Raw genomic sequence first — 12,369 nt, 5'->3', positions numbered from 1 at the left:
ACAGCGAGGACCCGGGACGCACTACGTAACATCCTCCCCGCTATTCTGCTCTCCTCAATTCAAGGGCAGAGACAACTTGCTTTTGTGGAAAAGGGAAGAAAAGAGAAAAGAGGAAAGCAAGTTAAGACAGAAAAAGGAAGAGAGACAAAGAGGGAAGGCAAGGAGAAGAGAAGAAAAGTCAAGGTTCAGCAAGAAGTTGGGAGGCCAGGGAAAAAGATAAGATAGAAACGGCAAAAGAGGTCTAAGGGCTAGGAAGATGCAAGGATCTTTGTTTAACGAACCAAAGTCACACCCATCTTTCACTTTCAAATCAATCATGTAGATCTTATCCGTTTCCTTTTTAAAGGTTGTCTGCGCTTCTAAAGGAAGCCAGTATAGTCGATACTCCTCTCCGCACCCCAAGCGTGGCCGCGCTGTTCTGTCTCCGGCCACTAAGACCAAATACAACGCGAGTGATAACATTTGCAGAAGCGCGACTCAGAACACTCCTGCGACTAGTTGTCACCCGGGAGCCTAACCGGATTAATACCCAGAGATGGATTACGCTGGCTGTCACCAATCCGCCTAAAGATTATAATCCAATTTATGCACATTACAGTCAGTATTAACTTTATCTGCTATTTTAAGACTCCCGGTTGCCCTGCGCGTCCTCAGAGGACAATCCTCCACGTTCTGATGCAATTCAGTAAGCTGTCAGGAAGGGAAGCCTCCCGAAGAAAACAACTCCAAGCCTGGTCCCCGAGGGAATGTACTCGGTACTCCCAGGTGTCTTGCCTTCACCTGGGCACCGCTTTAAGAAGCTTCCCTGCAGGGGATTACCAACAAGGAAGGCGTTCCCTTCCAAGGAAATAGCATCCTTGTTTCTCCCTTGTTCATTTCATTTTCAAATTATGGCAGGAGGGCGGGGAGTGAGGGTGGTGGGCGGGTGCCTGTGAGTGGATGGGGCAGGGGGCCAGGAGATCGTAGCGGGTTAGAACAGCCTCAGCGATTGCTATTTTCATGCTTGTTTTTTTGCAGGATGGCATTTCTCTCGCTCTCTTTAAATAAGTTTGTTTGGGTGTGAGTTCTTGTCTTTTCAGCACAAAACCACAGAAATACGTGGTGGAAAGTAAAAGCCCACTCCCTCCTCCCCGTGCGTGCTAACTAAAGACTTGATTTAACACCCCTTCTCCGGCTGCTGGGGGCTCTAAGCAGTGGCTACATTCCAGCAGATTTAATCCGTTTTTTATTGTAGGGCGAGCGGAGTTTACACAGGGGCTGGGATGGCTCCCCAGCTGGCCGCTCTCCCCACTCCGGGGCCCCTCCCTGCCAGCCCCCCCAGCAGGAACCTGTTACTTTAAGCGAGGCGTTCCAGTGTGGCGCTACGGGCCGCCGGGGTTTCGGGAGGTGGCAGGTGATTGGCTCTTTCGAGCTCCCCCTGGCTAGCTCGCTCGGCCTCCCCGCGCGCTCGGCCCCGCCCGCAAGCCCTCCCTCCGCCCCTTGAGGCTCCGAGCCCCGTGTCAGGCGCCACGGCGCATGCTCTGGAATCATCCTCTTTACCCTGGAGCTGCTGCTGCTGCTGCTGCTTTTGCTTTTGGGGCTGAGTTTAATAAGCCAGCGAGCGAGCAAGCGAGCGCGGGGGGAAAAAGGCAGAGAATGTCCGCCATCTACCCTCCGCTCCTGGGCGCGCTCTCATTCATAGCAGCCTCTTCATGAATTACAGCTGAGTGGGGGCGGAGGAGGGGGGTACCACACAACACCCCAGCAAACCTCCGGGCCCCCAGGCATGGCTAGCTCGGTAAGTACGCGCAAAAATAATAATAAAAGACCTCCCCCCCTTTCCTTCCTCGCCCTGCGCCGCCGCAGCCCAGACAGCGCCAGCGCTCCGCGGTTCCAATTAGAGAAAGGTTGGTACGGCTTGCAGAGAGCTGCCGCCTCTCCCTCAGCCTCCGCTCCCCTCCTCCCCCGACCCCCCCGGCGCGCGCGCACACACAGACACACATACACACACACACACACGCTCACACTCGCCCCTCCACCCCCCGCGCCTCCCTCCCTCCTCGCCTCTTTGCAATCACGAGAAGCGCACTCACACACTCCCTCTCGCTCACACGCGCGCACTCACACACACTGTGGAAGGAGGCGAATAATAACTCAGCCATATTTCAGCCGCCGCCGCCGGGAGCTGCGGGCACAGTCCGGGGACCCGGCGAGCAGCCTCGGCGGCCGCACCTCCGCAAAGCGCCGCCGCCGCTACGATGGTGCGTTCTCCGCGGCGCGCGCGTGTGTGAGCCGGAGTGTGCGGGGCTGACAGCAGCGGGGCCGCACGCAACTTTGCCCCAGCGCCTGGCAGTGCTGTGCGCGAGCCGAGGCTCGACGGCTGTCCGCCGTCTGCCTTGCCTTTCTGAATTTCATTTTTTGGGGGGAGGTGGGAGGTACTTTGGAGCCACTTTGGCTCTTGAAAGTGTGTTGCGGGGGCTGGGTTCGACTGGTCTCGTCGATTGCCTGGGGCTTTTCGCTGGGGGGTGCGGGGTGCTTTAAGTTATGGTTGCCTCGGCGTGTTTTCCTGCGGGCGTGTGTGTGTGTGTGTGTGTGTGTGTGACGACGTCTTATTTTTGTTGTGCACGAACCCCGTGGCAAGAGCACGGGAGTTTGTGACCATAAGCAGAGGCTGCCTGTAGTTTCCATTCCGCCTGGCACAGCGCTCCACACGCACGCACACACACACGTACACAAAGACTTCCTCGGCGTGTGCCTGTCGCCGCGGTACTTTCGGGGAGGGGGTTCGCCAGGAACCCTTAGGTTCCCCTGGGTCCCAGCCACCTCCCCTCCCACGCCGGGAAACCGCCCCGGCATCGCCTTCTGATTTGTTTCCGATGCATTTGTTGTCGTGCTTGTGGTGGCCGAGTGTGCTCTCCCTGTTCCCCCGACCCCCTTCCCGACTGGGGATAACATTCCGTTACAATCCTGTCCGGTGTGGATGCGGGGCTTGGGCGCCTGGGGTCGGGCCAGGCGGGCCTGGCGGGTATATTTGGGGATGTGGGGTGTGCGCGCCTACGCGCGTGAAACGTGGATGCAGAGGGCACCGCCGTTTCCTTTTATGTGCGTTTCAAAAAGGAGGAAAAAAATGTCAGGCGCAACGTTCACTGCCGAAACGTCGCCTTCCTGTTGTTCACGACTGTCTCTCCTCCCCCTGCCCGCAGTGTGCCGTGCAGGTGAAGCTGGAGCTAGGGCACCGCGCCCAGGTGAGGAAAAAACCCACCGTGGAGGGCTTCACCCACGACTGGATGGTGTTCGTGCGCGGCCCGGAGCACAGTAACATACAGCACTTTGTGGAGAAAGTCGTCTTCCACTTGCACGAAAGCTTTCCTAGGCCAAAAAGAGGTAGGGCTCGAATACAAAAGGGGCTTGATAAAAAATGTCTTTGCCTGGCGAGAAAACAATCGCTTGGCCGGGGCGGTCCCGCTGCCCCGCTCCCCGCCCCCCGCGCCGCGTTTGCCGGCGTAGCCTCGGAATCCGGGTGCGCGGCGCCGCGCGGGCCAGGTCCCGGCTCCCGCCCGCGCGCGCGCGACTTCGGCTTGGTGAAAGTCATGGCAGAGAAAGGACCGTCAGGTGTCGAGTGTTTATTCATCCCAAGCCAGCCCTCAGCAGTCCTCTGGGGTTAGCTGCAGGTTCTGTGGGGAAGGTGCAATTAGTTGTTGGGTTTGGAGATGTGGGGAGTGGGGCTGGAGGGTATAAACACTTTGCGCGTTTTTTAATTTTCCTAGAGAAATTGAGGTTTACCTGTGTTATTAGCAAAGAATGTGTTGGGTGTAGTTATTGTTCGATCTGGGCAAGTCGATTCTCTTTAGGATCTTCTCTTCTTTCCTCTCTGTGTATGAGGCACCAGGTGCCAGTTGCCATAGACTCCTTTTAGTGGCTTGGCCACCGCCACACCCCACTCCAGTCTGGATTTTATGTTTACTTGGGAGGCTTACTTGTTCCTTCCTCCCACCCCTGCGTGGCACTTGACTGCTCCTTTGATTCTGAGCAGCGTTCCAAAGTGTCTGCCGGATGTGATCTTCAGGGAGACAGACGGTTCTTGCAAAGGTCGAAGCTAAGTTTCAGAGGAACGATGTGATGTTGCCTTTTGCATCAGACCCTCCCCACCTTGGTTGTTAGCCTTAGAGTCTAGTTTGCATAATCCTGCTGGGCCTCTGCACTCTCAAACATTTTCCATAATGGGCAGGACAGTTTTGGAAAAATGAAACGGAGTGTCATTTTGAAAAAAATTTAAAGAGGGTTTGAGAAATCCTGATTTATTTTCCCTTCCTCCTCTGGAAAGCTAATGTCTGGTTGTTTTAGTTGGATTAGTGGAGGTAACAGTACAAATACAATAAGGTGCTTTGTTTGTGAGCGGGTTTATTTATCTAAGTGGACACAATGGTTAGTAGTTATCTTCCATTTGATCCGTAATCTTTATTGGCATCTAGAACTCCTGCCGTTTCTTAGACATCATAATAAATCCATTCCGCTTAGAGCTATGTGGGAATTATTGAACATTCAGGGGGCTGAATAAAGAAAGGAGAAATGCCTTGTGCCTCAGAGGTGGCAGAGGTTTGTGTTGGTGCTTATTTTTGTTTTCAGAGCTCATGTAATGGGAAGCAGGATTGTGGTTTGGTTTATAACTCCTCTTGAAAACTTGAACAGTTTAATTTGATGGATTTTGTTGGATGGTTAATAAATAAATCCAGTATTAGAATAGAGGACTAGAAATATGCATGGCCTTATAGGGAATAACATTTGAAATTTATTAGCATTTTATGTTAAAATATAGTCAGAGATTATTTTGTTTCATATTTCCTCCAAACTGTGGTAAGGATGAGTGATGTCAAGTTTCTATCAATGATGAGGTTGGTGTGATGCTTCTTGGAATCTCTCTCTATTTCCATGTATCTGTAGAGCAGAGGAGTTTAAACAAAAGAAACCACCTTCTGAGGTCCTTGATACACATTATTACTACCATTTGGCTGTAGTTCACTTCAAGGTGAAATAAGCTTTCAAAAAGCAACATTTATGAGGAAAATTAACTCAGCTGGCAGAAGATAAAGCTCTTAAGGTAACTTTGTTAAGGCACCTTGACAATCAACTTAGCATTATGAAATTAAAGATGATCAACCTCTATTTTACCATTGTTTCTCTGCTTCAGTGGATGTGTGCATTGATGTTACTTTTATTTCCTATACTTAATGATTTTCTGTCTAGCCTGAGGGAATACGAGGGTGCTGCTCGCATAGGCCACACCTGGGAGTTGTTGCTAGGTGTGGTAAGCTGCTTTATAACAGTGATGCCTTGTCAGAGGTCTCTAGTTAGAGATGTCTGCTTGTTGGTTGGACTTTTCAATTTTTATACTCAACTGTGGAGTTTCTCTATGCAGTCTATAAGCCATTGTTTTAAAATGTTTATTTTTGGATTTTTATTTGTATGCCTGCTTCCCATGATGTGACAAGTCCTGGGAAAACTGCCAGCTTACATAGCCCAGGAGAGACTTTGCATACTGTAATTACACATGATTCAGATTGCCAGAGAAGGTTTCTCTGTTCATTGGGAATAGTTAGTTGTAAGTTCAAGCAACACCAAACATGCCACTTAATCCTGGGACTTATTTTTTGGCTTATAAAGTCTTTCAATTGATAAGAATCAATATAGAATAAGAATGCCAAGAATTTCTTTGTTGACTTCCAATACCTTTTAAGGTGCTATGTTAGCTATATTGTAGATCTATAAGTGATAGAGTAAAATTCTACCATTTGGAAATTAGAGAAACTGCAAATATGAATTTGTAGAAAATCTGAGTTACAAGATCTTTAAAAGAAATGCTCATATTCTGTAATAAATAAACTGTGTTGGCTATAAGTGATGACAATCTAAATCACTTTCACTGTATATAGTAGCTGCTAAACAGAGTTGAACCTTAGGACTGAGGATGAACTGCTCAGCCACAAAGATGAATGAGTACTTAGTTTTGTAAATCTTTGGTTTGGAAAAGTGAATAGATTTTCAGGTTGATTTCCTTTACTTTACGGTAATATTAGAACTAGAAGGAGAAGAAATTATAGTATTTTTAACTTGTTGCCTAATGAGAATTATGTATACCATTTCAGAATTGAGCTAATTGGATTTGAAATAATGAGGTTTTGCTCTGTCATAAAGAAGTGTGGGAGACCTTCAATTTAAAACTACTGCCACAAAAACTTAGAAAAGAGATTTTGATGAAATGGTGAAGCATGGAATATCTATTAGCCATGACAGAACAGGTAGGTCAGAGTATGATGCATTTTAAAACTATCTACCTGCAAATAAAGACAATATCTTATTTATTAGTACCAAAGATTTGTACTGGTCTGATATGACTGAAATGAATAGTCACATTCAAAACGTTTCATTTAAAATATTAATGTTTTTGTTTTCAGTATGATGTGAATTCGAGTGAACTTCCTTTCCAATTACAGCCATCTTTACTATTGCAATTTGTTTTACTGACATTTATGATATGAAATCTGTTGCTTATTTTATGTAAGCTAATTTGGCCACTGGTATGATTTGATAGCTTTTTATTTGTAGCCTTAGTCCTTTGAGTGGGCAGATAAAGCTTAATAAATTCACTCCAACAATTTTCTTTTAAGTGTTTGAGCCCAGCTTTACTGCATAGTTTTGATTTGTGTTAAATGGTCTTCTGAAATAATTTGGATAAGTCTTTATGAGGGTGGCTAATATTTGAGGGTTTACTAGCTGAAGATCTTGTGTGCATCTGGTGTATTTTCTCTTCTGAGTCATTTGAAAGGTATAAGGAGGCCACACCTGTAATCCCAGCACTTTGGGAGGCCCAGGCAGGCGAATCAGCCGAGGTCAGGAGTATGAGACCAGCCTGGCAACATGGTGAAATCCTGTTTCTACGAAAAATGCAAAAATTAGCAGGGCATGGTGGCAGGAGCCTGTAATCCCAGCTCCTCTGGAGGCTAAGGCAAGAGAATGGCTTGAAACTGGGAGGTGGAAGTTGCAGTGAGCCAAGATTGTGTGATTGCACTCCAGCCTGGGGGACAAGAATGAGACTTTTTCTCAGAAAATAAATAAATAAATAAAAGATAGAAGGAAAAAAAAATGGGTGACTGTTCTGATACATTCAGTGAGTGTTATTTGTGTAGGGTTCTGTATTAAGTTTAGATGACCAGTGAGAACAGTTTTACTACTTTGCATTTTGAAGCACATAAAGTATAATTTTCCAAGGTACTTAAAAGTTGAATTGTTGGAGGAAATCTCATATTCTGTGGGTGAGAATGTAAATTGGGCAGGGGTATTTTGGAGAACATTGGCAAGACCTATTAAGATTTTTAATGTTTATACTGTTTAGCTTAGCAAATTTACATCTAGGAATTTTCTGACAAATATGTTCTCAGAAATACGCAAAGATACAGCATGTGTCTTGTGACTGTTTTTGTAATAGCCAAAATTTGGAAGCAAGCCATATAGGGGCCCTCAACTGGATAGAATTAAATGATGATAATCCATAAAAAGAGGCACATCTATTTGTTGATTCAGGATGATCTTCAAGAAGAATTAGGTGAAATAAGACAAGTGGCTAAAACATTGTGATCTCATTTTTTATAGTGCTTGTGTAGATAAGAAGTACATGTATGTGTATGTATGAGTATGTGTATAAATAAATTTGGATTAGCAGGCATCAAATTCTTACCAGTAGTTTTCTTAAGTGGCTACTTATGGTGGTAGTGATGGGAGGTTATTTTTGTAGTGTTTGATTTTTTTAAAAAGTTAACTGTATATTTAAAGCATTACAATGAGCACACATTACTTTTTAAAACTGAAAGACAAAGAATAAAGAACCAATATAGAATATTGCTTTTAAAATAGGGATTAACATGTAGCTATCTAAAAGTTAAACATCTAAAAGTGATCTTTACTATCTTGGGTAGCTATTGTTGCTTAGAGATGAAGAGAAGTTAGGGTTAGGAATTATAGACTTGTATTCAAATGGTGGTTTAAGAGACAAGTTACTTCTGTATCTGTTTTTTCATTTGATTATGGAAATGATGATAAAATAGAACTATTACCTCATAAGTTGAGTTCGAAATATAAATCAACTGTTTTCAAACTTACTGGGCTTAACACCCTCTTATAAATTAAGGAACCCAAAGAGTTTTTATTGTGGGAGTTATATTTATTAATTTTACTGTATTATAAATTAAAATGGAGACATTGTAAAGAAATTAATTTAACGGTAACAACGTATTACATGTTAACATAAAAGTAACATTTTAATGAAAAATAAATATTTTCTTAAAAATTTGTGACAAGAGGGACCTTGTTTACTTTTTTTTTTTTTTTAAGTGTCTTTGTTTTAATAGAAGACAACTAGGTCTTCTTACCTGCTTCTGTTTTCTGTTTGTTGTGCTATCACATGTCAGGTAGCCTCTGGAAAGCTCTGCTACTCATGAGAGAATGCGAATGAAACAGGCAAATAACTTCATAGATTTTATTATATAAATAGTTTTAATGTCACCCATAACCTGAAAAGATTATAGGGATCCTGAGGTCCTAATACTGCAATCTGAGAACTGCTGGTAGAACATATTTGGCATATAATCTGGCATACATAAATTGCCCAATACATGGAAACTGATTGTTATTATTTTTGCTAAGAAAAACTTATTTAATGGAAAGAGAAAAGGTAAATCTTCCAAGGTATTTGCCTCATTAAATTCCAGTGAGTGATTACCTAATTTTTTTTTTTTTTTTCAGAAAATAATAATTTAAACTTGGGTTTTTCTGGACATATCTTATAGTTAATATCACTGTCCTGTGTGTGTGAGAGAGAGAGAGAGACAGGGTCTGGACTGTCACCCAGGCTGGGTTGTAGTGGTGTGATTTCAGCTCTTTGCAACCTTTACCTCCTGGGCTCAAGCCATCCTCCCATTTCCTGGCCTCGAGCCACCTCCCAAATAGCTCAAAGTATAGGCATGGACCACCATGCCTGGCAATTTTCGTATTTTTTTTTTGTAGAGTTGGGGTTTTGCCATGTCGCCCAGACTGGTCTCCAACTCCTGGGCCAAGGTGATCCACCAGCCTCGAACTGCCAAATTGCCGGGATTATGGGCGTGAGCCGTCGTGCCCGGCCTATCACTGTCTATTCCGTGATGCATTACCTGAATTATGCAGAAGTCTTTTATATTCATTATTGAAGGTGCCCCTCTGTAGAACTACCTATCTTTGTGAAGTGGGCCTGGCAGGGATATCAATTGGTTTGATAGTTCTGCATTAAAGGTCCTTTGTTCCTTCTCTTGGTTCTTTGAGGTTTCTTTCCCATGGGTCTTCCATGGACCAGCCTTGGCCCCTTTCCTGTTTTCTAGTCATTTATTACAGATAGTCCGCACTACTTAATATCACTTTTATAGTTCTAAGATGCAGAGCTTTTCTTGTTTTGAATCTTCAAAAGAGATGTTATAGAAGTTGGGAAATCACATGGCACAATTGTGTGGTGTAGCTTTTATGAAGAACCTTGTTCATTTTTTTTAACATGCAAATACATTTTTTTCCTGATTTTATTGTAGAAAAGTCAAACCATAGAAAGAGAAATTATCTGAAATTTTCTTTCCTTTTTTTGTTGAGATGGAGCCTTGCTCTGTGGCACAGGCTGGAGTGCAATGGCGTGATCTCAGCTCACTGCAACCTCCGCCTCCTGGGTTCAAGCGATTATCCTGCCTCAGCTTCCTGAGTAGCTGGGATTACAGCTGTATACTACCAATCCCTGCTAATTTTTGCATTCTTAGTAAAGACGGGGTTTTACCATGTTGGTCAGGCTGGTTTTGAACTCCTGACCTCGTGATCCACCCACCTCGGCCTCCCAAGGTACTGGGATTACAGACATGAGCCACTGTGTCTGGCCCTGAAATTTTCATATATAACCATAGTTAATATATGTTAGACGTCTTTATATACACATACACATCAATATTAACTATTAATTAATGTTCATTCAAAAAGTGTTTTTCTTTAGTTCCTCCTTCCCTCCCATTCTTCCTTCCCCTTCCCCTTCCCCTTCCTCTTTCTTTTCCCTTTGCCCTTCCTTCCTAAATTTTGAGACAGAGTTTCACTCTTTTCACCCAGGCTGGAGTGCAATCTTGGCTCACTGCAACCTCCACCTTCCAGATTCAAGCAATTCTCCTGCCTCAGCCTCCCCAGTAGCTGGGATTATAGGCGTGTGCTACCACGCTCAGCTAGTTTCGTATTTTTAGTAGAGATGGGGTTTCACCATGTCAGCCAGTCTGGTCTTGAACTCCTGACCTCAGGTGATCATCCCACCTCAGCCTCCCAAAGTGCTGGGATTACAGGCAGGAGCCAGTGGGCCAGGCCCTAGCATCCTTCTTAAAGCTGGGGTTAAAGCACAGAGGAACGTTCCTACCCTTGTGGCATATCATCTTTTAAAATTGTGGGTTTTTTCTGGCATTACGTTGTTTATGGATTTATTATACTTCATTTGGATTGTTCCCAGTTTTAATTTGTTATGAATAATACTGTGATGGACATGTTTGACATTCATTTTCATGGTTGTTCTAATAATTTTGTTATGTTAAATTTCTAGAAGGGAGGTAGTGGAGTCAAGAGGTATACAGAGTTAAACTTTTGTTACATATTACCAAAGTTTTCTCCAAAAAATTGTCCCAGTTTATATTTCCTCAGGCATATAAACTGGAAATTAACAGCTTAAAAAATCTTTGCCAATCTTTATGGAAAAACTACCTTACTTTGATTTGCATTTATATGATTAGCAGTGCCATGTATCTTTCCTTATATGTATTTATTTACCGTTTGTCTTTTGTGATGTGCCTTTTTTGCTCCTTGTAGTCCATGGCTGCTTTTTTAATAAAAAAAAAAAAGCTTGGGGAAATGCAGAAAATGATATAACAAACATTCAAATCCCCACTACCAAGAATGAATAAATGTTTACATATTATTATATTTGATTCCTTGTTTGGATTTTGCAGAATTAACTATTATAGATGCAGCTTGTGTTTTAAAATGCTTTCCAGCCTTTTCTTCCAGCTCTTCTTTCTTCCATTCCATTTATCTTGCACATTTATATTGCTTACAATACTAATATATTGTGTCTTAAAATCAGCATGAAGAGAATCATGCTGGTGAATCTTTTTTTTCAATTGAGATATAATTCATGTGTAAAATTCACCCTTATAAAGTGTGCAAGTCTGGTTTTTAGTATATTCATAAGGTTGTATGACCATTGCCATTATTTAATACCAGAATATTTTTATGAGTGAATATGTTTGCATCTTGCTTTTTCCGCCCACTCAATTACATTTCTGAACCTGTCTGCTTTTCATCTGTAGAGCCACGTCATTCTCTTTAATTTCCTCTGCTTAGAATTTTATCATGGAATATATTGTATACTTTATTTGCTGTTTTCCTATTAAGAAATAAATACGTCATTTTCTGTTCTGTGCAGTGAGCATCTTTGTGCATGTTAGCTTGTGCGAGGCTTTGGACATAGGCCTAGATTTTGAGTTGTTGAGTTGTGGGCATGTGTGTCTTCATTTGTACTACCTGTTGTCAGATTGCTCTAAAAAGTGGTTGTGACAGGTTGTGTATACTCCGTCAAGATGAGTACCGTTTTTCCTCTATATCTTTGCCAGTTTTGGCTATTTTAATATTTCCTGTTTTTCTATAATTGAAATTTGGTTTTTGTTTTCATTTACATTTCATTTACATTACTCTATTAATAATAAAAACACAATTAGTATCTGATAAGTGATATTTCAGAAAAGCAAATTAAGCATTATTTTATAATGGAATTAAGCATTAATATATATAGACTATTTTGATTTCCTCTTTATTAACTTCTTTTTATTTTTTTTTCTTAAGAAAAGATTGGGATGTTTGTCATTTTCTTGTTTGTAGGATTTTCTTCCTTTGTTATTTGTGTTGAAAATATCTTGCTTCACTTTTTCCTTTTATCCTGATTTATGGTATCTTTTTGCCATATGCAAGCTTTTAATTTTGTTGAATTGATGTGCTTTACTTTGTTTTGTTTTCCTCTCTGGGCTTAGGGTCTTATTTAAGAATTTAGTTTTTGGCCAAAGTAATGTGCTTAACCAAAAGGCATTATATATGCAGGATATAGTGAAAGACTGAGGGAGATAGAAATAAGAGTAAGAGGAGGTCCCTACCTTCAGTGTGCTTGTGTCTTTTTGGAGCTGGAACGGACAATTGAGATTCTTCACCTTCGATTATCATTTCATTTTACTTTTAATCAGAAACCTAGAAATGTGGAGCAATCTTGCATGTAGACACAATGAGTCAGAAGTATGCCCGTGCAAAGAT

The 12,369-nt window shown here is 42.8% G+C and overlaps 1 protein-coding gene across 1 annotated transcript in view; it reads left to right on the top strand.

The window, feature by feature from the left end:
- Window positions 1-2,857: 2,857 nt before the first annotated feature.
- The window catches only part of MLLT3 (MLLT3 super elongation complex subunit), a 268,431-nt gene continuing 258,919 nt past the window's right edge, over window positions 2,858-12,369 (top strand). The window contains 2 exon segments of the mRNA XM_003731988.6: window positions 2,858-3,100; window positions 3,102-3,363. Coding sequence (XP_003732036.4) covers window positions 2,960-3,100; window positions 3,102-3,363 — 403 coding nt within the window. The 5' untranslated portion in view covers window positions 2,858-2,959.

This window comes from Callithrix jacchus, chromosome 1, assembly GCF_049354715.1.
Source record: "Callithrix jacchus isolate 240 chromosome 1, calJac240_pri, whole genome shotgun sequence".
NCBI lineage: Eukaryota > Metazoa > Chordata > Mammalia > Primates > Cebidae > Callithrix > Callithrix jacchus.
Note: the sequence above shows the minus strand (reverse complement) of the source record. Positions and strands in the feature narration are given on the sequence as shown.